Genomic DNA, 25,008 nt, shown 5'->3' with positions numbered 1-25,008 from the left:
AAGATACATTATGCTCTTTGCATTCACTCGTCTTTCTTTGTGTTGTCTACTGTGTAGATCCTGGTGTAGATTAAATCATGATTTTGGCTGTCATCGGAATGAAAAACATCTCTTATATAAATAATACCCACAAACAAATTATACGTACACCAGAAACCGTAAATCAATTCATAGCACCTGCAAAACTTTGCATTGTTTCTACCGCCTTCTGCTCAGCAGCTGCTCGTCGCAGTTCGTCGTTTTGGTGGGATTTTTTATGAATTACCACGTTGTAGCTTTTGGCAAACGTTTTGCCGCACAGATCACACTTGAACGGCTTTTCCCCTGTATGGGTCCTGGTGTGTAACGTTAGATCATAACTGAAAAATGAATTGTAAATTGGCTTGAATAGCTTAGAACATCAAAATAAATATAGCTCACCCTCTTTTGAAAGTCATCTCACAGTACTGGCATGAATACGGCCGTAGATCAGTGTGCTGTATTTTGTAATGGTAATTGCGATCGGTCCCATGGGCAAACTTTTTGCCACAAACTGTACACTCATATCTGGAACAAGAGTTAATATTAGCGAACAGCATAACATGCCACAATCAAGTAGGTTTCCCAACGAAATCTTGAGAGCTCTAGTGGAAAACAAGCCCTTCCAGAAATCAGGATAGAAAACTTCACTTACTTTCTCACGTCAGTATGAACGGCAATGTAATGTTTCGTCAACGGTTCTTTCCGGGCATATGTTTTTCCACACTCTTTGCAGGAATAGTCTGCCGTGCCTTCGTGCACGATTTCCATGTGCGCTTTCAGATCTTTCTTATAGGTATACTGCTTCGGGCAGTGCTTACAGGTAAACTTCGGTCGTTCACTGGGATCCATGTGAACCAGTTGATGCTGCGCCAAATGTTCACGGTTGAAGAACCCTCCACAGACTTGACATTGGACCTTCACATAAATACGCGGCTTGCTGGGTCCTTTGACCTTTTTGGGTGGGCTACCGGTTTCTTCGTCCTTGTTTGATGGCGGTTCATCATGTTTTGCGTCCTGATGATCGGCATTTGACTCGGTTTTACGTTTCTTGCGAGGACTTCTCTTTCTTACTTTTTTAACTGGTGGTTGTTTTTCTTGATCTTGATTATCGACTTGTAAATCTATATTAACTTCAGTGCCCTCTTCTTGTGTAGAATAATGCTGATCATAATCATTGAAGCTATTACCCCAAGCGCCGATCTCCGAATCAAGATTATGATCATTTTGAGTTGTGATCTCAACTTTGCAAGGAATGAATTCTGCTTCGAGATTGTCGTATTCGTTACTCGCACCATCCGAAGGCAACGCATGTCTGGCATACATTTTTCGAAATATCGCATCGTTTTGCAGACACATCGTACGAAACCTTATGGACACATCCAGCGTATTGTGACACTGATCGCAAATGAACACCTGACGCGACAAGTCTACGATCACCTGAATGTAAGCAAAATGATCTCTTTGGTAGAAATTCTGAAAAGCAAATGCCAAGTGTACTTACATCAACGGTGGTAAGCTGATGGATTGAATCGATCAAGTCTACAGCTTGATTGAGAATAACAACTGCATCGGGTTCTACCGGGATCAGACATAAACGACATAGGTGTGGTTCCGGATCCATCTGAATTATTACGGGAGCAGAGATTGTATCAATGGCTTTTTGAACATTTACATCTACAAAAATGACGATACACGTGAAACCCTCGCTAGAAGAGACCAGTAGCACTCTGTTAACACTCTGTTCCAATAAATACTAGTTTGATATACTTTACAAGACTGAAGTTTCATTTCACTTTCATCGGTTGATTTATTTTGGTGGTGGCACTTCCCCGCTGCCAACGATGTATGCTGATGACCTTGCTTCAAATTTCCCCAACACCCATCTCAATAATTAATTATTATCAAATTCAGGGGTTCGGCTACCAGCCTAATGTACTTTCTAATCATCTTAGCTTTCATTTCAGCCACCATAATGCATGTTTAGATCACTCTAATGTGTAATTCACTCAAAAGCCAAGTCTTGGAAAAGATACAAAAAAAAATCCAAAGCAAGGGCACCAAAGTGTAATAAATCCCTAAAAGTATGTTTCTGCTGAATCTCACCTTCAGATGATCACTATATTGTAGAATTTTATCAAGAAGAATATACAATTTTCCTCGACTTTAAATATTTTTAATCGACACTTTCTGCACGAACGATCTGCACCAGAGGCAAAACAAAACAAATCTTTTATTTATGGTGAATGACATTTATTCAGTCTGTCAATGGGCCTTTTCATTTGACGTCTTAAATCAGCTGATTGTTCGGGCGTTTGACAGTTCTTCTATGAAGATGACACGTTCTTGTTAGCAGTTGTTGTTCAAGCTTTGTAAACAAATGCATGCACGGATCTGTCACATGAAAAGGCCTATCGACTGCAAAAGTAGATGCTATAAAAAGTTGGTTCGAAATAGGGTGACGATGGGTAAATATAATCGGCAGGTTTGTTCTCTTCGTCATGATAGCCCGCATAAACGATAACCATACTGCTTAGCCACCCATTCGGGATACAAGATACAATTCGAACAGTATGAGGTATTGTTGAACAATCTACATTACGGTCCGTGTATGGTGTAGGTTTATAGAGCTTGCTGACGTTTATTCACCTCTCTCTTTCAAGCATGCAGACGGGATAGGATTTGTTTTCATCGGGAAACCTTTCCTGATGACAACAAATCCTATTCCGCCTGCATGTTTGCAGGGATGGCATTTCGCACTGAATATGTGCACAGTGCAGCTCATTTTCATATTTAAAGCCGCGCACACTTGCACTCACACTGAGGAGCATGCCATCCCTGCATGTTTGAAAGAGAAAGGTGAATAAACGTCAGCAAGCTCTGTTAGGGAGGTTTTTTCCGATCAAATTTCCTAATGTTGTTCCTAATTGTTGTAATGTTGTATCTATTGTAACTCGACCAGCAGGATAGTATTCTCCAGAAAGGAATAGATAAGTTTAAGGACAGACTTGTTGGAATCCCAATATGGCCGCCACAATGGCCGACTTTGGCACCTACTCACGATTTTGAGGGCACAAATCTCTCCGTAAACAAAACCAGCGCACCTGAGCTTCTTATTTTAAGCTAATTACAAGTGAGCAAGAACAGAATAATAAAATTCATTGTTGTTTGAAGCTTGCTTCTTGAAATTTGTGCGTCTGAAGTTTTGATGCACTGTTGAACCGGGATTTCAAGACGTTTGTCCTTAACGATATAACGCTATAATCGGCATTTCGTATTTACGGTTTCTTCTACATTCTGCCCAGTCTGCATCCGCGTAGCCGCAAAGTCCTGTTTGATCCTTCCGGTTGCAGAGGCGTAGTTTCAGATCTATTGTTCCCTTTAGGTACCGAATGTTTCTTTTCAGCTTATTCCAGTCACTTTGTTGATTTTTCGACTTCAGATTGACACGGAGGCAGAGATATCCGGTCTGGTATTTACCGAAATTTAGAGTACCTGCCTAAAAGCTGGTGAAGCTTTTGACAATGATGGCTGTCAGGAAGTAATTCTTCTTTTGCATCTTGTTTACAGTATCCAATATCAAATGGAATGGCCGATACTTTTACTTCTCCTAGTCCAGACGAGTTTACCACTTCTGTAATGTATTTCTTCTGGTAGATGAAGAAATTCCCAGCTTCGTAGCGCTCAATTTAGATTTCAAAGTGATCGTCCTTAAGGTTGCCGTGGAGGAACGCTGTCTTCACATCATATTGCTTCAGTATCATTCCTCGCTTTACTGCTACTGGGTACTGACATCAGGATCCTGACCGGTGTCTGCCGAACTTTAGGGGTGAAAACTTCATCATAATCAGCTTCTACGTGCTGACTAAATCCGTTGGTTAGCAAGCGTGTTTTGAACAAAGTAATCTTTCTAGTCGCATCTCGCTTGACCTTGCAGACCCATTTGCAATCAATTGGACCCCTTCCAGCGGGTAAACCAACCAGATCCCAAGTACCTATTGTGTCCTTTCATTGCGTCTAGCTCTTCCATCATCGCATTCTGCCATATCATTTTATTTCAGTCATCATCATCCGTGCAAACGACACCAGACTTGTCCGCACGATAGCTTATCAAAGGAACAACTACTTAACGTGACTTAACCATTACAACAACTACTTAACCATTTGTTTGCTGTGCTTCAAATCGGGTTTCAGGTTTAATCGACGGCTTAGGGACAAAACGTCGAATGCCAAAACGTCGAATGCCAAAAGGTCGAATGCCAAAACGTCGAAAGGGACAGAACGTCAAAAGGACAAAACGTCGAAAATGAGCAAATAGTGATTTTTTTATTCTTTTTAGGGAAACTCATTCTTTCACTTGTACCAGCCAACTAGTTTACATGGGAGCCCACCTGAGACTCCCTGAAACAACACTAGGTCGGCATGTGTCTTGACCAGTTCTTCGCGGGTAGGGAATATTAACACTGTCTTTATTCATTTGGAATGGACCATTCCTTACTTTTTCGGTGTCTCTTCTACTGACATCCAGTGTTGTATTTGAACTGAACGCGAGCCAAAAATGAACTGAGCTTGGATGTGCCATCAAATCCTATGTCCGTCCTGACCATGGTCCTGCTCTATTTAGTACTTTGTGACGCATCTGCATACATGCGTTGTTGCGCATGAAGTGGGACATTGTGGCATCCGGCATTAAGATTCTGCACCAAAATCCGGATTTTCCGCAATCCACGGTGATCGAACCGGTTCCCCCTCTCGGTAGAGAGTGGGTTTTGTGATTCGAATCAGCCCAAGATTGCTAGCTAGAATTGGTGAAAAATGGCAGAAACATGACCATTTCAGTTTACCAGGTACCAGGGTACCATGTTGGCATTCTGCACGTTCTAAATTTTGAACTGAACAATGTTCAAATATGTTTGATCGCAGTGTGTCGTATTTGAACTTCAACGCAAATTGAAAGCGTTCAAATGCAACACAGCGAGTGGCACACTGTCAGTGGCACCTTCTCCAATTTTTCAGCATCACGTCACAACTTTCTTCAGCGTGGCTACGATGGTGGCCTATAGCTATCGTCGGCTAGCACTTTTAGGGTGGCGATAGGGATTATGGGGCGCATTGTTCCTTCAAGGGCGTCTGGTTTGGTTTACGGAACGACTTGCCGCTATTTTTCATTCCAGCGTATGAGGGAATGCCTTCCTCATTCAGAATCAAATTTGTGCCTTAAATAGCTGTCCTTCGCCGCAATTCGTCCTATATTCACAGGATATGGTACTAACAAAAACAATGCTAAGTATCCTCATAATAATCTTCACTCAGCTAGTGGATTCAATTCTGGTCTGAAACATCAGAGTGCAAAATGAGTCACTGACCTTCAGCGCTCGGGCAGTGTCCCGAGATAACGAGACAATGTTCGTGTATCCCAGTTCATCATCCTGGCACATTTGTGGATCTACTGTATCGCCAACCCACAAAATCTAAAAAAAATCCAAACTGAACTGCGAACACTTACACAGTTTTCGACGTTTTGTCCTTTCGACGTTTTGTCCCTTCGACGTTTTGTCCTTTCGACGTTTTGGCATTCGACGTTTTGGCATTCGACGTTTTGGCATTCGACGTTTTGTCTTTCGACGTTTTGTCACCCATTCTTAATCGACATACACTCCCGTTCAAAAGTTTGGGGTCACCCCCTCAAAAACATGTCATTTTTTTAGGCCCATATCTCCGCCAATTTGCGTCCGATTTCAAAACCCTAGGTTTCATTCAAAAGATAATAAGTCAAAGAAACTTTAAACATGATTTAAAAGAAACTTTTTCAAAAAATTTTGTATGTAAACTTAACTCAAAGTTGCCAAATTTTATAAAAAATGAATATAAACTTACGGCAGTGTCGCTGGAAGTTGGGTCGACCAAATTTTAAGATGAGAGTGGTAATATGACCCATTTTCTATTAGCTTTCAACTGCTTTTTACAGAACTTAGCTAAAAAATCTGGAAAAAAAGTTATTAAGTAAATTAATCCTTGATGTCATCGACCAAAAGTTTGGGGTCACCCATCAATATGATGTATCGGTCAAAAGTTTGGGGTCACTATCGTAAAACATGGAAAAGTGATTTGTTGATATCTTTGTCATCTTTCATTCAATTTTAATTCTTCTTGGCTTATTTTAAACAAAATGAATGATACTTACTGCACAGACATTGAACCACACATATTTGTTGAAATTTACATACTAAAACTTAACGTAAAGTTGCCTTATTTTTTGAAGCGTGGTAAAATGTGCTAACTTTACATAACATTTTTATATACAAAAATCGTTAAATACTTTAAGTTGAAGACATCAAACGTAAATTTAGTTAATTATCTTTGAAATGAGCCAAAAATAATTAAAATTGAACTATAGATGACGAAGATATCACCAAATCACTTTTCCATGTTTTACGAAAATGACCCCAAACTTTTGGCCGATACATCATATTGAGGGGTGACCCCAAACTTTTGGTCGATGACATCAAGGATTAATTTACTTAATAACTTTTTTTCTAGATTTTTTAGCTAAGTTCTGTAAAAAGCAGTTGAAAGCTAATAGAAATTGGGTCATATTACCGCTCTCATCTTAAAATTTGGTCGACCCAACTTCCAGCGACACTGCCGTAAGTTTATATTCATTTTTTATAAAATTTGGCAACTTTGGGTTAAGTTTACATACAAAATTTTTTGAAAAAGTTTTTTTTTAAATCATGTTCAAAGTTTCTTTGACTTATTATCTTTTGAATGAAACCTAGGGTTTTGAAATCGGACGCAAATTGGCGGAGATATGGGCCTAAAAAAATGACATGTTTTTGAGGGGGTGACCCCAAACTTTTGAACGGGAGTGTATAGCCCATATAGCCGAGGCGGTAAACGCACGGGTATTCAGCATGACCATGCTGAGGGTGACGGTTTCGATTCCCGGTCGGTCCAGGATCTTTTCGTAAAGCAAATTTCCTTGACTTCCTTGGGCATAGAGCAAGGATCGGTATATTCGCCTCACTCCATTCATATTCACTCCTCTTTGCTGAAGCGAATCGAGAAAGATGCAGCAAACGGATCGTCGTGATCAAACACGCAACCCCATCACACTGGTGGGAAGCGATGAGCCAGCTGCTTGACATGAATATTCGTTGCCATTCGTCGCAGTTTGGATCGCAAGCGAATGAATGAATGGCGAATGGTGAAGAATGCTGGTGAGCGATCGAAGCGGCTATTATCATAAATAGAAGAGAATTTCTGCATATAATGCATACATTTTTACTGTATTGTTGCTGAAATGCTAAATTAGCAAAGAAAATATTTCGAAAACATCAAAAATTCGTATGCACAATATCAATCGCATCACTCACGAATCGCATTCGCTTGCGATGCGAATGTGGACGAATGAGTAATTTCCAAGTGTGGCTTCCCACCGTTCGCCGGAGTTTACCGTCGTCGCTGACAAGCATACACACGAACTAAAGCGACAACCGTTCGCTGCTGACTGTCTTCGAATGTGGAAGAAGATGAAAAGTGGAAATCAGGAACCCTGGCATAGAGTATGTTCGTGCCTGCCACACGATATACACATGCAAAATGGTCATTGGCAGAGGAAGCTCTCAGTTAATAACTGTGGAAGTGCTCATAGAACACTAAGCTGAGAAGCAGGCTTTGTCCCAGTGAGGACGTTACGCCAAGAAGAGGAGAGGAGGAGTTTAATCGACATAAAGAAACTTGACATCACGACTGATTGTAATTTACCCGGTATGTATTCGCATCGAGTAAACGGTAGGTCTTCGATACTTCATTGTATCCGACGAACTTCAACTTGATTGCTTTCTCATCCAATTTTGTCCCGAGTCTCCCTTGGGATGTGACAGTAAACGTCGACACCGATGGGGCGCACGTGTCCAAGATTAGGCTTCTGTCCAATCCATCGAGTTCCTTCAACTGTCCTGGTTGAAAGACGATTCTGTAAATAGTTCACCGCTGCTACTGCTTCTCCCTAAAATCGATTGTCCATGCCGGCACAGGCCATTTCTACGACCTTACCCTACCGGTCGGACTAAGGCTTGAATGACTTCTGCTGTGCATAGGAGTCGTCTCCATTCTACTCGGTCCATTGCTGTGCGTCTCCAGTTTCACACTCTGCGAATGGTTCGTAAATCATCCTCCACTTGATCGACCCACCTAGCTTGCTGCGCGTCACGTCTTTTTGTACCGGTCCGATGCCTCTCGAGAACCATTTTAGTCGAGTTGCTATCCGACATTCTTACGGCGTGACCCGAGCTTCCCGAGTTTCGCGGCGTGGGCGATGGTTGGTTCTTTCAGCAGCTGATGCAGTTCGTGGTTCATTCGCCTTCTCCAATTCCCGTCTTCCATTTGCACTCCGCCGTAGACGGTACGCAACACCTTCCATTCGAAAACTCCAAGGGCGCGTTGGTCCTCTGCACGTAGAGTCCATGCTTCGTGCCCATAGAGAACTACCGGTCTAATCAGCGTTTTGTAGATGGTTAACTTCGTGTGACGGCGAACTTTGTTCGATCGTAGTCCAAAGTAAGCTCGATTTCCCGCCACAATGCGTCTCTGAATTTCTCTGCTGGTGTCGTTGTCGGAGGTTACAAGTGAGCCCAAGTACATGAATTCTTCAACCGACGGATTTCATCACCGTTGATGCAAATTCAAGGTGGCGATGATTTTTACCTGGAGTCTATTGCCATCATGTACTCGAGAGTGTCCCTGATACTCGAAATACACTCATCACTCGATTCATCGTCGCCTTGATCAATCGTATCAGTTTATCCGTGAATCCGTATTCGTCCACAATTTGCCATAGCTGGTCTCGATCGATTGTAGCATACGCCGATTTAAAATCGACGAACGTGTGATGTATGGGCACGTTGTATTCAAGGCATTTCTGCAACACCAGGTGGATGGCGAACATCTGATTCGTTATAGCGCGTTCACCCAGCCGAGGTGTTTGTAGCATTATACAGGTTGTTAGACAGTGTTCATATAACTACTGTTGGACTTTCTTTCGAAATAATGCGCAAATAGAACTGCTTATTTATGTATCAAATATTTTATAGTCAACCATCTCCAAACAAACCATCGATACCTGCCGAAACGGTGAAAACGTGGTTTAAACTAAAGTAAATACGAACTACATAATTTAATCACGTTTTTACTGGATTATCGTTACCCCATAGACAATCACTGTTATAGAAAACTTTTTGAATACATACTGACAATACATTCAAATGTGAATTTTGCCAGGTGTGCTACAATCACACTCAACTCCATGCCTAATAGTCAATCACCATACGAGAACGAAGACACCGAACTTGAAACATAAACTTGGTGACCCGTAATAAATAATATCTTAAAAACCTAAAGCACTGAACACTCACAAAAGTCCCAAGCTCAAATTCGGCCCAGCACTTTCCGCTTTCTGCTCAGCAGCTATTCGCCTCAATTCTGCATTTTTGTGCGATTTTTTGTGAATCACAACATTGTAGCTCTTGGCAAACCTCTTGTCGCACAGATCACACTTGAACGGTTTCTCGCCCGTGTGGGTCCGGGTGTGAAGTGTCAGATCGTTACTGAAAGAAATGTAATACAGGTTGCATCACCCGTAGGCGGGAATAAAGGGAACTCACCTTCTTTTAAATGTCATGTGACAGTATTGACACGAGTACGGCCGAAGGTTTGTGTGGTGAACTTTATAATGATAGTTACGATAGCCTGAAGTGGGGAACTTTTCATCACAAGCGCTGCACGCATATCTAAAACATTCAGTCGGTAATTATTTTCTCCTAATTTTAAACTTCAACCAAGTACCTTTTAACTTCCGTATGAATAGCTTTGCAGTGAGCATCCATTCTTTTCTTTCGCGCAAAACCCTTTCCGCATACGGGGCAAACATGCTCCTTCGTATTCTCATGAACGATTTCTACGTGTTCTTTCAAATTTTTCTTATGAGGATATTTTTTCGGACACAGCTCACATGCATACATGGGTCGACTGTCAGGATTGTGTGTTAGGAGATGCTTGGATAGATGCTCACGACTGAAGAAACCTCCACAGATCTGACATTGGACCTTCACACGTGGTTCAGAGCTGCTACTAGGTTTGTATGGTCTAATGCGTTTTCTGCGTTTTTTAGTTTCTTCATTTGAAGATGGTTTCTCGCTATGCTGTCCGTCTGTATGCTCAATAGATGAATCGGTTTTAGGTTTTCTCCGATATCTTTTCTTTTTCTCTTTTACAGGCGGTGATTTTCTGCCTTCTTTTAATTCAAACATCGACTCAAATGTATCAAACGCATTTTTTAAATCTTCTTCCTCCGAGGAAGATTGCTGACCATCATTCTGGAAATTATCACCCGATAAGCTAACTTCTGGTTCAAAGTTGTTGAGAGGTTCATTGTTTTGACAGGTGTCTTCAACCTTACAAGGAATAAATTCTGCTTCAAAATGATCGAATTCGTCTCTCGTGCCATCCAACGGCAACGATTGTTTGGCATACATTTTTCTAAATGTCGCATCATTTTGCAAACACATAGTGCGGAACTGTATGGACACGTCAAGCGAATTCTGGCACTGGTCGCAGATGAACACCTGGCGCGATGAGTCTACTATCACCTGAACATGGGGCAAATATTATTGTACAGAATGTATTCTTAAACCTAATAAAAAAAATATACTCACATCAACGGTCGTAATCTGAAGGATCGAATCGATCAAGTCTACGGCTTGATTGAGTATAACAACTGTATCTGGGTCCACCGGAATCAGACATAAACGACATAGCTGTGGTTCCAGGTCCATCTGAGGTATTGCGGGAACAGAGATTGTATCATAAAACGAACCTTTGAATGTAGAGAACTAATTGTAAACGCAATTTAATTGCATTTTTCAATTGAACCGTTTTTTAAGTTTAAGTATTGTAGCGATAGCACAATTGTATGCTTGGTTTGAACGGTTCTATTTTTTTATACAGAAACTTTTTTTATTTAGTGATTTTTTTTTGTTATAAAAAACAGAGATTTGATAAAAAAATGGCAATTTCTTGATTTTGCTTTGGGCTGACCATGCCATGTGAAAATAACACTGTTGAAAATACTTTGACATCCATGTGCACACCAGGAACATTTGTTCGATGGACACATTGAAATTTAAATTGCGAAAAGGAATCCTTGTGCTCCGGTGAGAGTCGAACTCACGACTCTCAATTCGCTAGACGGGCGACTTTCTCCGTCGCCAGTAGGCGTAGAACCCAACTCGATTCCACAGTCGCAATTAGTCTATGGTCGCACATGGTTTTGCTTCTTTTTACAATCCAAATCTCCTTCGAATGGGATTAGATGAGCAACTAACTCAGAGTTCCTTCCTTCCGTAATATTGCCACTCGGGATTACTCTTAGAACGTTTTTCGAGATGTCTCATTTTTCCTCAGGTTTTTTCGAAGTTCCTGTTAAACCTTTTCGCAAGATTTTACTTGGATTCCTTCGAATATTTCTCCGAGAGTTTCTTAAAATTATCCTAGGAGACATTCTGAGGAAAACTCGTGGGAAAATCACTGCAAAGGCTCTGGGAGTACCTATAATATAAATCCCTAAAGAAGTATTCATCTTGGTATTCATAATCTCGGAACAATTTCCGGAAAGAGATCTGTAAAATCTGTAAAAAAAATCTCAAGAGGAATCCCGAGAGAAACTGTAACAGCAATTCCGCGACAGCATCTGCGGTATATCCTGAGCGAAACTCTTGTGGAAATCTCGGGATGGATCCTGGTAGAAACTCACCGGAACTCTGGGAGCAATGCTGGGAAAACCTCAAGAGAAATTTTGTGTGATCCAAGTAAAAATTCCAGAAGAAATCGACCTGAATTCCGGAATCATGGAAGATTCTCAAGGAATTATAAATGTATGAATCTTGGGAAAGTGCTGGTAGGAATCGGAAAGGATCTCCGGAAGGAATTCAAAAAAGAGTACCAAGACAAATGAAAAAAAAAACGGAAGAATCTTGTAAGAAATCCTGGAAGGAATTTCAAGAGATATTTCCAAAGAAACTCCAGGAGGAAACCTTGACGGAATTTTTGTAAAAATTCCTGTAGCCAATTTTCTAGAAGGATACACTAACATTATATAATCTAAAAAAAAATAATCATACCCACTATGTAGTAAACTTTGTGGACTTCATTTCAAGTTCATCATTGAAGTTATAAAATTCACTGCTTTTTATTTATACGAACCAATGTTTTATTTTTTATCGGTGAAAAATTTCTGTTTAAAAAATATCCCCTGTAGCAAACGAGGAAGGAACGCTAGGAAAATATTCACAGAAATTTCATGAAGATATAATAGGAAAAACTCGGGAGGAAGGTTTATAAGAAATCTCGGGAGGAATCCTCGGAGGAACTCTAGTAGGAATCGCAGGAACAACTCATGTAGCAACTCCGAGAGAAATTTTGTGAAGATCTCCTGTTGGAGTCTCAAGAGGAACACCGTAAAGAATCGCGGAAAATCTCCAAGATGAATCACGAGAGTAATTCTAATTGAGGGTAAATTCTGGTAGAAATCCTACGAAAATTTCATTGAGCACAACGCAGGACGAGCTCCGGGAAAAGTCTCACGAGCGGAAATTCTGAAATTCTGTAGTACACCCCCGGGAAAAATTCCAGGAAAAATCCGTCGAAATTCAAGATTCCTGAAAAAAAAAAGGCTGAAAGGAATCCGGAAGTATTCAGGAAAAATTCAAAAAGGAATACCAAGAAAAATGGCGTGAAAAATACAGAAGGAATTTTGTAAGAATCCTGGAAGACATTTTAGAAGATATTTCTGAAGAAGTTCCAGAAAGAAACCCTGACGGAATTTCTGGAAAAATCTTTGTATTCTATATGCATGGTTATAACTTCCAGGGACAACCGCGTCCACGTCCAAGTAAAATTTGCAGCACCATATTGGAATCGTCGGTTTGTCGGAAGTGTCTGCTAGGTTTATAAGCCCTCCTTGTGAGGCACGAATATAAATAGACTCCTTCTTGATTGAAGTTGCTTTGCGAATAATCATTCAAAGGAATATTTAACGTCTTCACGTAACCACATGCTACCGGTCTGCAGCATTATGAGAATAATAATTGTTTTAACGATTTGTTCTTATTGCAAACATGTAGTAAAAGCTCATGTTGGAAAGAATGAGCTTTATTCATACCAACAATTCAGTAATCTGTCGACTCTTCTTCTGAGAAGATCTACAACTACTAAAGTTCACTACTTTTTATTCATCCTACGTAAAGTTTTATTTTTTATCGGAGTAAAATTTCCCTAAGTACTCAAAAGTTTCATTTTTTATCGGAGTAAAATTTCCCTGAGTACTCAAAATAATCCCTAAATATTCCAAGGTTTTCCTGTTAAACAAAATTCTCTGAGGATTTCCGGTTTTTTAGGTTCTTCCAGGTAGTAGACACTCTGTCTAATTAGTAGTAGAAGAGGCAAATTTTCGGTAGTACGGAATATATTGACGGTTAAAAATGAATTCCTCAAAACCTGCTCTTCTTCTTTCAACTGGGACAAAGCTTGCTTCTCAAATTCTTCTATGAGTCATGTTTTACAATTCAATTAATAATAATAAGAAAACTGTCAAAAAAACGCAAACCTCGACGGAACGGACGCTATGTGTTCCAGGCTTAATACTTTATACCTCTTTACACCGACCTTGTTCATACAGAGAGTAAACGTCCAATAGTGGCACCAAGTATTAAGTCTATGGTGGCACATGCTCCGGAAAATTCAAAATCAACGCAATTTACGGAAGACGAAGATGTGCAACGGTGTGCAGAAAATTCTGTTCATATGTATATGTAGTTCGAAAGATTGTTCCGTATGTGTCGGCGTTTGTTTCTATGTTCACCTGAAAAAATCTTGAAGTAGATCTCACAGCAAACCCCGTAGAAGCTGCAGGAATTTCTAAAGGGACCCCAACTAACATTTTCAGCTCTATAAGCTTCAGTCATTTGCTTTCTGTTGTGTAACAATCGAATTGAAGCAGTCAACGCTGAATAAGGGAAGCAAGTCAAATATAAACCATAAGCTAATAAACGGCTGCAAAACAAGCACCATACAGCTACCAAACTCGGTTTTCAGAAATCATTCATTTGTCACTGGAGCTACCTTTACTGCACTCTATTCCAACTCCGGAAGATTTCCCGGAAGATGTGAAAACTTGAACAAATCGAATAGGAGTCCCCACTAACAAAACAGCTGCTACTATACAGTACAATTTGTAATGCTGACAAATCCACAAACTAGCAGCGCTTTGAAGACCGTTATGCGATATCATTACAGCTATAAACTGTAATAAAGAAACTGTGGTATGACTCACTCAAAGTGCAAATTTTCGGTAATACCAATCTGTGTGGTCAATTTTGAATTTCAAATAACTCAACGTACATATGTACAGATGGGTAAATTATTGGTTAAAATTGGGAAAAAATCCACAGCTCAGGTGAGATTTGAACTCACGACCCTTATTCGCTAGACAAGTGCTTTACCAACTAAGATACCGAGCCAATTAAAGACCCGGCAACTTAGTTGTCATAAGGTTCAATTCTAATCCCATCGATCTATATCATCTTCCCCTAAACCGCAAATATAACCAAAAAAAAACCTGGAGAAGTTCCTGATGAAATCTCTCCAAGAATTGCAGGACAAATCTCTCAAGGAATTCCAGGAAAAATTGGTGAAGTAATTCCTGAAGGAGTTTCTGCCATATTCCTGAAATTATCCCGGCAAAAAACACTGAAGGAGTTCCTGGAGTTTAAGAAGAAATCCTTCTAGGAATTCTAAGAAAATCCTACATAGAATACTAGGAGAAATCCCTGAAGATTTCTCAAGGAACTTCAAGAGCAATTCTTCAATGAATTTTAGGAGAAATCTCTGAATAAATAGCTGGAGGAATCCCTGAAGGAACTGCTACAGGAATCCCTGAAGAAATTCTTAGAGGAATCGCTGTTAGAATTCCTAAAAAAAACTGAAGTGGTTCTTGGAAATCTATGAAAAAATCCTTAAAATATTCTCGGAATAATCCCTGTTAAAATTCTTAGAGCAGAGGAATCCCTGAAAATAATCTTTTAAAATCCAAGATTATTGGATGAGTATCAATGAATTCCTGGAGGAATTAAAGAAAAAAATAATCTTGGAGCAGTTTCTAAAGAAGCTTCTACAGGAATCCTTGAATGAGCTCCAGGAGAAATCTCTGACGAAACTTCTAAAGGAATGTCTTAAGCAATTTTCGTATGCATCCCTGAATATATTCCTAGATGAATTGCTGTAGAAATTCCTCGAGAAATCCTTGTAAAACTTTCTGAATGAATCCCTGACGGAGTTCCTAGAGTTTTCTGGAGGAATTTCTGAATGAACTTCAGCAGAAACCCTCTGAAGAAGCTATGAAAGGAATCCCTGAAGGAACTTGACCTTTGAAGAAATCCCGGAAGAACTAGCTGAACTAAGATTTTTAAAAAATCTTGGAGAAACCTTTGAAGAAATTCTTGTGAAATCCCTGAAGGAGTTCCTGGAGAAAACCTGCAAGAAGAGAACCCTAAACAATGCTGAAAAACCCAGTAATTTCTAGAAGAATCCCAGAAATAACTCCTGGATAATCACTAAAAGAATCTCCGAAGGAGCTTCTGGAGAAATCTCTCAAGGCATTCCAGGAAAAGAAGGTCATGAAGAATCCCCTGGAGGAATTTGAAAAGAAATTCATGAAAGAGTTCCTGAACATTTATGCAGGAATCCATGATCGAGTTTATGAATAAATTTCCAGGAATTCCGGGAAAATCCAACAAACAATTCTTCTGATTCCTAAAGAATCACTAAAGAGTTCCTGAAGAAATCCCTCCAGGAATTCCAGAGGAAATCTTCCAGGGAATTTCAAGAGAAATTCCTCAAAGAATTCCAGAGCAAATATCTTCAGGAATTACTAGAAAAAAAAAATCCTGAACAAATCCTTGAAGGAATTCCTGATGAAATTCCTGGAGGAATCATTTGAATCATTGAAAAACTTTTTGGAGCAATTTCTGAACGAGCTCCATTAGAAACCACTGACGGAGCTTATAAAAGAATCCCTGAATGAAAGTTCTGAAGAATCTCTGATGAATTCCTGGAGGAATCCGAGAAGAAAATCAAGGAAGAATTTCAGAAGGAACAAATAGAGAAATCGTTTAATTCACTTCAGTAACATCTCCTGGCGGAACTTCCGGAAGGATACCCACATAAATTCCTGGATGATTTGGCTGCTTTTTTCTGTAGCAGCACCACTCTGCGAAAGAGCGATGCAGCCATGCATCCAGCAAATTTTCTGACGCTTTTAATTATTGAATGCTCTTTACTTATTGTTTCGCTTTGAACTACCATCAATTACTATAAACTTATTAAATGTATTATTAAAAACTATATCCATATTATTATATGGAATAATATTATATATTATTATATATATTTATCGTTATCATTAGTGTTATGAAGGCTTTTCAACTACAGTAGACGTTCGATAACTGCAACATGTTTACGTTTCACTTACCGAATGAAATTCGATAACTGCAACAGCTGACAGACGTCAAAAAACTGTCAGTCGCTGCAGAATGCAGCTAATGTGCATTCAGAAAACATCGCACTGCAACAAAAGTGCATGCGAAAAACATCGCATCGCTGTTGACATTTGATTTTGACGGATAGCGGTGCGATAACTGCAAAATTATTGCACTTAGCGGACTTGCAGTTAAAAAGCATTGCAGTTAAAGCGTTTGCACCGAGCGAACGTCTACTGTAGTTTGAGTGTTCAATTTCAAGTGTTCGATCGTAAAATTATTATAGGTACCTACCTACAGTGTATCAAACATTTGTCCGTACAGCAATTTTTTGGCCAAAATAATTTTTCATTCAAATGATCAACACTTTTTCATGCATCAATCAAATGCTCTGAAATTTTGATCAATCATGAACCATATATCAAAGCTCCATTGGTAAAATTTTGAGCGAGATCGAATAAGTTTTCTGAAACTTATAGAACTTTTAGTAAAACTTCTAAGATTTTTGAACACATTTTTAAAACATTATATCTCAAAATGTACTCGATGAAAACTTTTCATTTTTTTTGTGATACAGCTTATACCTAAGTCTTTCATATGCAGCTTCGATTGAGGTTTTATATTCACTACAAAAAATATCAAAAATCTGTATATGTTCAGAGTGTCATTTGGAAATTTATCATATTTTGATCAATAAAAGTGCCAAGTGTTTTCAATTGTAATTGTAATTTTTATTGAAAACGATAACCAGTTAGTTTACACTTTTTATCGGGTCAAGGAAACTTTTTCAACGTTTTTAAACTCTCTTAATGTAATATTTTTATACAGGACCTAATAAACTACATATAAATAGTAGACCCTATGTATTTTTCATTCAGTCAATGCACTTCTATTGGTGTAAAACGTTTGGCAGATTACATGTGCAAAATATGGTAAATTTTCAAATATCGTCAACTGCATAAGCACATTTTTCATATTTTTTGTAGTGAATATAAAACCTCTAAAGTAGCTGCATATGAAAGCCTTAGCTATCAGCTGTAACACAAAAAAAAATTGATAATCGAGTACATTTTAAAATATAATGTTTTAAAAATGTGTTCAAAAATCTTAGATGTTTTACTAAAAGTTCTATAACTTTTAGAAAACTTATTCGATCTCGCTCAAAATTTTATCAAGGAGCTGTCCATTAATTACGTAAGGGATTTTTTGCGGTTTTCCGACACCCCCTCCCCCCTTGTAAGATTTTTTGTATGAGAACCCAAAAATTTTTGTATGGCGCGTAAGATTTCTCAAACCCCCCCTCCCCCTATAAACCCTTACGTAATTAATGGACAGCCCCCAATGGAGCTTTAACATATGATTCATGTTTGCTTTGGCCGTTTCCACAATTTGAAGTTCAAGTTTCATTGTTCGTGTTACTGAAGTTTATTCGTGTTTGTTAAGTATTACTTTTCTTTTTATTATTTAGTTTAGTAGTGTAGTGTACTTTGGTATTGATAATTTAAAGCAATCCCCGTCATTTTTCCGTCATGGAGACTGACGGGGAAGTAGCTCCTGTTGTTTCTGATGAAACTACTTCCAAAGTTAAACCCTTTCGTGTGAAAACATATCCGTCAACATATTTGGAAGCCTATAAATGTTCTTTTGATTGCTTCTGAAGTTTACAAAATATACAAATCTGTCAAGGAGATCAAAAAGATTTCACTTGACAAATTGAGGATTGTTTTTGGATCACGTGACGATGCCAATGCATTGCTAGAGTCCAAGTTGTTTTTCAACTCATATCGAGTTTATGCTCCGTGCGACTCGTGTGAAATTAACGGAATAATTTATGACGAATCTCTGGAATGCGATAAAATTTTAAATCGTGGTTCTGGAGTATTCAAAAATAAAGCCATTTCTCCAGTGAAAATTTTAGATTGCGTTCGCTTATCTAAACTAATTTTCACTGATAAGGAATCCTCATATTCACATTCAAACTGTATCAAAATAACATTTGAAGGAACTGTGCTTCCTGATTATGTTGTTGTTGATAATGTTGAATTTGATGTTAGGCTTTTCTATCCAAAAATTATGCACTGCGATCGTTGTCTTCTTTTTGGACACACATCGCAATTTTGTTCCAATAAATCAAAATGTTCCAAATGTGGTGGAATGCACTCTTCATCAGAATGCAATAAACATTCTGATGTCTGTATTCATTGTGGTAAAAAACATAATCTTTTGAAAGAATGTTCAGTATACATTGATCATCAAAAACAATTCAATTTAAAAATAAAAAATAAAAATAAATTTTCATATTCTCAAATTGTTAAATCCACTGACAACATAACTTCTGATAACATTTTTGCACCATTATCTCATGATGTTGATTCTCAGGATTCAAATGGGGATAATAACATTTTTGTTTATAAATCACCTATAAAAAGAAAAAGAAATAGTAAAAAATCTAACACTCATGACGGTAGTTCAAATCCTCAGCCATCAACATCATATGATGTAAATTTTCCTCCTATGAAAATCCCACCTCGAAACATTCCTGGTTTTCAGAAAGATAGTTTTACTTTTTCTGAAAACAAAAATAATCAGAACACTAATGACACATCTCAAAACAATGGTAATATTAATGATAGTAATTCCATTTTAAATATTTTGGAGGATTTAGTAGAATTTTTGGGATTAAATGATTTTTGGAAGAAATTAATCAAAAAAATGTTACCGTTTTTGGCTACTATTCTTGAAAAGTTAAACTCTTTTGGACCCCTCATTAGTTCTTTGTTTTGTTAAAAATGGCGGAATTCAAAAATAGAGATTTGAATATTCTTCAATGGAACTGTCGAAGTATTATTCCAAAAATCGACAGACTTAAAGCATTGATAACAAATTATGACATTGATATTTTCTGTTTAAATGAAACGTGGCTAGTGGATACTAAACATTTTCGAATTCCATCTTTCAATTGGCGATCAAATGTGAGGTTAAGTAACGCAAAATTTTCAACTTTTGAAGCAAAAATAACATATTTCTGGCCAATACATTGCATGAAAGTTAGGAGATTCTGCAATAATTTCACTTTTCTTCCATTTGTAGCATTAGTAATTCAGTCTAGGGTTGGTAATTTACTGTTTTAGAAAAGCGCCACCTGCGCAATTTAGCTTTGCGTTTGATGGTCAATATAATTCGAAAGGATCGGAATGTTTCATTTGGAGGTGTAATGATCGGTATTCGTGAAAACATTGAATTTAAATATTTAGATTTTTCATTTGATTCTCAAATTGAATATATTATTATTTCTATAATGGTTTGGAATTTTCAATTGTTTGTATATACATTCCGCCCCAAGCAAGGTTTACATTGCCAGAATTAAAAGCACTTTTGAATAACGTTCCTTCACCTTTTTATATTCTTGGTGATTTGAATGCTCATAATTTAGCTTGGGGTAGTGATTTTACTGATGGCAGAGGATCATTAATCTTGGATTTAATTGATGAATTAAATTTTAATGTTCTCAATGATGGGTCTTTCACTAGGGTTGTTGTTCCTCCTGCACGTCATTCGTGTATAGATTTATCCATTTGTTCAAATAATTTAGCCTTGAAATCGTTTTGGAGAATTACAAATGATCCAAACGGTAGTGATCATTTACCTATTATAATATCCATTGAGAATCATATTAGTGATAAATTTACTCAAGAACCTTTTGTTCCCGATTTAACAAAAAATGTTGACTGGGTTAAATTTTCTGATTTAATTTCTTTAGCTCTAATTGGTTCTGATGACTCGCTTTCCCCCATTCAAAATTATAATTACTTTTCAAAAATATTGATTCAATGTTTGTATAAATCTCAAACGAAAAAAAATACTTCTAATTTTTCCAAAAGAAAAAATCCTTCGTTTTGGTGGGATCATGCTCCATTGCCTTAAAAAACAAATCAGATGCTTTCAAAAAAATTAGACATTCTGGATGTAGAGATCATTATGTTTTATATTGTAAAACTGAAGCTCAGTTTACTCGAGTTTGTAAATTCAAAAAACGAAATTATTGGAAAAAAATTGTTGAAAATCTTGATTCACAGGCATCATTAACTAAATTGTGGTCCGTTGCTCGAAATTTGAGAAATTATAGAAATCCGCCATCATCTGTATTGGGGTATTCAGAAGATTGGATTGAAAAGTTTGGTTCTAAAATTTGTCCTGATTTTGTTCCTACCCCAATAACATTTAAAAAACATCAATGTTACAATTATTTCCCAGACCTTTGCTATGAGGAAATGGATTTGGCCCTTTCTATTACCAAGAATACTGCTCCAGGTATTGACAACATAAAATTTATTGTATTGAAAAATTTGCCACTTGAAGGAAAGATGTATTTACTTTCTTTGTATAATTCATTTCTATTTCAGAATACTTTGCCTTCCGAATGGCGTTCCATTAAAGTAATAAGTATTCTGAAACCTGATAAAAACCCTTCATCAGTTGACAGTAGAAGACCTATTAGTTTATTATCATGTCTGAGGAAACTAATGGAAAGAATGATTTTAAATCGCCTTGAACTATGGGCTGAAAAAATAACATTTTTTCATCATCCCAATATGGTTTCAGAAAAGGTCGTGGTACACTCAGAAATAAAAGTATACACGGAATTACTATTACTTATGCATTTTGTATCCGCATCTCTCTCACTCTCTTTCTGTTTTCATGCTATCTGGTGCTTCGCCTGGGTTGACGAAACACTTCTCTTCAACCCAGGCTAAACGGCAGATAGCATGAAAACAGAAAGAGAGTGAGAGAGATGCGGATACAAAATGCATAAATAATAGTAATTCTGTGCATACTTTTATTTCTGAGTGTACACGGGATTGTGTTGCCCTTTTAACTTCACATATTGAGCTATCGCTCAATAAGAAACAAGATGTTGTTTCTACATTCCTTGATGTTTCTGGTGCATATGATTCTGTTTTGATAGATTTATTATTTGAAAAAAATGAATGATTGTAAAATTCCTTATATTTTTTCAAATTTCCTGTGCAATTTGTTTTCTTTCAAAATTATGCACTTTTTCCATAATGAATCTCCAAAATTGATTTGTTATAGTTATTTTGGACTTCCTCAGGGTTCCTGTTTGAGTCCCTTTAAAAAAAAAAAATCCAAATGGATGTTATTTGATTCAGTTTGCTGATGATAATGTTATATCTATTAGTGGCAAAAATAGAGAAATTATTCGTCATTTCATGCAGATTTCTTTAGATAACACTAGTTTACAGCATTTTTGAACTCGGTAAGCTGATGATCGTTTTTGGTGTAGAATCATGCCCTGAGTTCGAAAACGCGAAGGAAAAAAATTACAGTAGAGCGGAAATTTTTTCGACTTTCCATACAAGGTTGATGATTTGAAATCGATTTTTGTTCTATTTTTAAGCAAAGTCGCTCACTTCAAACATCTCGTTCTCCGTAATCAATGCTCCGATTGAGCTGAAATTTTTACTGTAACTCGCCTACATGTGATATGTCAAATAAACGTCGAGAAAGAATTTTTGAGTTGGGTTTTTCTTATTGGAAAAAATACATTTCTTCAAAAAATTTTAGAAATTTTGCTAAAATTTAAAAAGATCATCCCTAAAACTCGCCAATATCTTGAATTTCATCAATCTGATGCAAATGGAAAAAGATTTAAAATTGGTTAATCAAAACGCAATATATTTGAATTTTACTAAATTACATATTTTGAAAAGTTGCAAAACTCGATATTGAGCTAAAACTCAAAAACTGTTCTACTTAAAAATTTTTGAAGGTCGGTTTCGAAATCAGCACTAAATTATGCTTCAAAAACTTTGGTCGTTGACAGAAGTTCACGACTTTCGTTTTATTTTGTAAACTTGTGTAATTTAAACTCATGGGCGCATAATAATGGGTTCACGTTTTCTGCACAGAAAACCAAATTTATAATATTTTCTCGTAAACATACTCCGGTAGGCATTGATTTATATTTGGGTAATAACCTAATTGAACAAGTTTTTGATTATAAATATCTTGGCATATGGTTTGATTCGAAATTGAAGTGGAATAAACATATTCAATATATTCAAAAAAATTGCTCAAAAAGAATTAATTTTCTTCGAATAATTACTGGAACCTGGTGGGGAGCTCATCCCATTGATATGATAACACTTTATAAAACAACTATTCGTTCTGTTATGGAATATGATTGTTTTACTTTTGGAAGTGCTGTTTAAACACATTTTTCCAAACTTGAAAAAATTCAGTTTCGATGTTTGAGAATTTGTTTGAAATTAATGAATTCTACTCACACTAAATCTGTAGAAGTTTTAGCAGGTGTTGTTCCACTCAAAAATCGTTTTCATGAATTAAACTGCAAATTTTTGATACATTGTTTATCAATTAACCATCCACTAGTAGATATATTAAAATCACTCTTTGAAATCAATCCCTCTAGCAGAATTTTATGTTCTTATATTGACTGTTCCACAGAAAATATAATTAAAAATTCTTCACCCGGTTTTTATGAATATAGCATGTGTGTGCATTCATATTGGCCTAATTTTGACCTCTCATTACTTGCAGAGTTGAAATTTATTCCTCATCAGGCTTATTCTCGTTTCGCCAATTTGTTATTTAAACAAAAATTAGTTGGGATTGAATATGATAATATTTTTTATACAGATGGTTCCGTGGCTGATAATGTAGCAGGGTTTGGAGTATATAATAATAGTTTGGCCCATTATTATAAATTAGAATCACCTTGTTCTATTTACACAGCTGAATTATTGGCCATACATTTTGAATGTAATTTGATAAAAAATTGTGCTCCTAACATATACTTGGTATGTTCTGATAGCTTAAGTTGTCTCCAGGCTTTGAATTCAATTACCTTTCATTCAAAAACAAATCATATTATTTTGACAATAAAAGGGCTATTACTTGAATTACCTTCTCAAGGATATTTGATAAAATTAGTTTGGGTTCCAGCTCATTGTAATATTTTTGGCAATGAACAAGCTGATTATTTGGCGAAATTGGGTGTTTTTTGCGGAATAGTTTATAATCGTGATATTTTTTCCTACGAATATTTCTCCAAATTGAAGAAAAATTCATTGAGCAATTGGCAAATATCTTGGAATGAAAGTCAACAGGGACGATATTGTTATTCCATTTGTCCGAGAATTAAAGGTCATCCTTGGTTTAAAAACTTAGATGTTGGACGAAATTTCATTTGTACTATTTCAAGATTAATGTCAAATCAATATATTTGTAATAATTATTTGTATCGTATGAAAATGAGTGATTCTAATCTCTGTGAATGTAATAAATCTTATGAAGATATAGATCATATTGTTTTTAAATGTCCCAATTATATCTTACCGAGACAAAAATTCATGGATAGAATGACTTTCCTGAGTAACGAAATTCCAGTCTCTGTTCGAGATATTTTGGCCATAAAATGTCTTCCCATTCTAAAAATACTTTTAAAATATGTCTTGTCAAATTTGATACTCGTTCTTTTTCTTCTCTTTTTTATTTTTATTTTCAGAAACCTCTTGCCTAGGCTACGCTGGTGCCATTCAAGCATTTGAATCCTGATTTTCATACATATGGTGGTCCCTTGGATGTTGTCGGCTATGATATGGATCGATTCCGGATGAGCCTTTAGTATTAAGTTTTGTTTTTGTAATTTGTTTTTTTTTTTTTTTTTTTGAAAAGATAAAGAGGTTTTATGCCTCTTTGAGAACGATTTCGAAATGCAAGGAAATCACTCAAAGGGGCTTTTCCCTCTTTCAAAATTATAAGTTAAATAAACAACAACAACAACAACAACAACAACATATGATTCATGATTGATCAAAATTTCAGCGTTTTTTATTGACGTACAAAAAAGTTACGAACATTTGATTGAAAAATTATTTTGGCCATAAAAATTGCTGTACGGACAATTGTTTGATACACTGTATGTAAGCACAAATGAGGACTGTTTATGATGCTCAGAAGAAATTAAATTATTTCTCGTGCGATTTTTCTTGATTACGAAACGAGGCTATAATAAGTACTATAATATTGACAATACCATGCATTGTATCTTTTTATTCGGGCTTCTTATCGCTATGCCAAAGTGGCATCTTAGCACGGTACGGTTTAATAACATAGAAGTTGTGAAGAACGATCACAGATCCACAAAGATTTATTGTGAATAAATCCCTTGTGCTCGAAGTTATGTTTATATTGAATTATGAGCTTACCTTGCAGATGATCGAGGGGCAGATTTATTACTTCTTCCAGCGGATTTTGCGACAGATTTATCGTAAATTTATTGCGGAAATCAACACTGCTGCGGCTCCAAGTCACAATCAAAATCAAAACAGGAAACTTTTATGGTTCGATTATG

At 37.0% G+C, this 25,008-nt stretch overlaps 1 protein-coding gene across 5 annotated transcripts; it reads right to left on the bottom strand.

The window, feature by feature from the left end:
- Positions 1-112: 112 nt before the first annotated feature.
- LOC109621460 (zinc finger protein 184) lies at positions 113-25,000 on the bottom strand. 5 transcript variants are annotated; one of them, XM_029875879.2, is made up of 5 exons: positions 24,863-24,979; positions 1,523-1,642; positions 674-1,458; positions 421-546; positions 113-359 (listed from the first exon to the last, which is right to left on the bottom strand). In XM_029875879.2, exons 2-5 carry the CDS (start codon positions 1,640-1,642, stop codon positions 164-166), a joined length of 1,227 nt encoding a protein of 408 aa, XP_029731739.2. In that variant the 5' UTR covers positions 24,863-24,979; the 3' UTR covers positions 113-163. The 5 variants fall into 5 exon arrangements, with proteins under 5 accessions (XP_029731739.2, XP_029731738.2, XP_019931045.3 ...); XM_029875878.2 differs by lacking the exon at positions 24,863-24,979 and adding an exon at positions 2,125-2,243; XM_020075486.3 differs by lacking the exons at positions 113-359; positions 421-546; positions 674-1,458; positions 1,523-1,642 and adding exons at positions 9,085-9,626; positions 9,684-9,809; positions 9,865-10,667; positions 10,734-10,853 and having other exon boundaries at positions 24,863-25,000.
- Between the last annotated feature and the right edge of the window lie 8 nt (positions 25,001-25,008).

The sequence above is a fragment of the Aedes albopictus genome, chromosome 3 (genome assembly GCF_035046485.1).
Source record: "Aedes albopictus strain Foshan chromosome 3, AalbF5, whole genome shotgun sequence".
NCBI classification, from domain to species: Eukaryota; Metazoa; Arthropoda; class Insecta; order Diptera; family Culicidae; genus Aedes; species Aedes albopictus.
The sequence above is the reverse complement of the archived record's forward strand: the minus strand, read 5'-3'. Positions and strand labels throughout refer to the sequence as shown.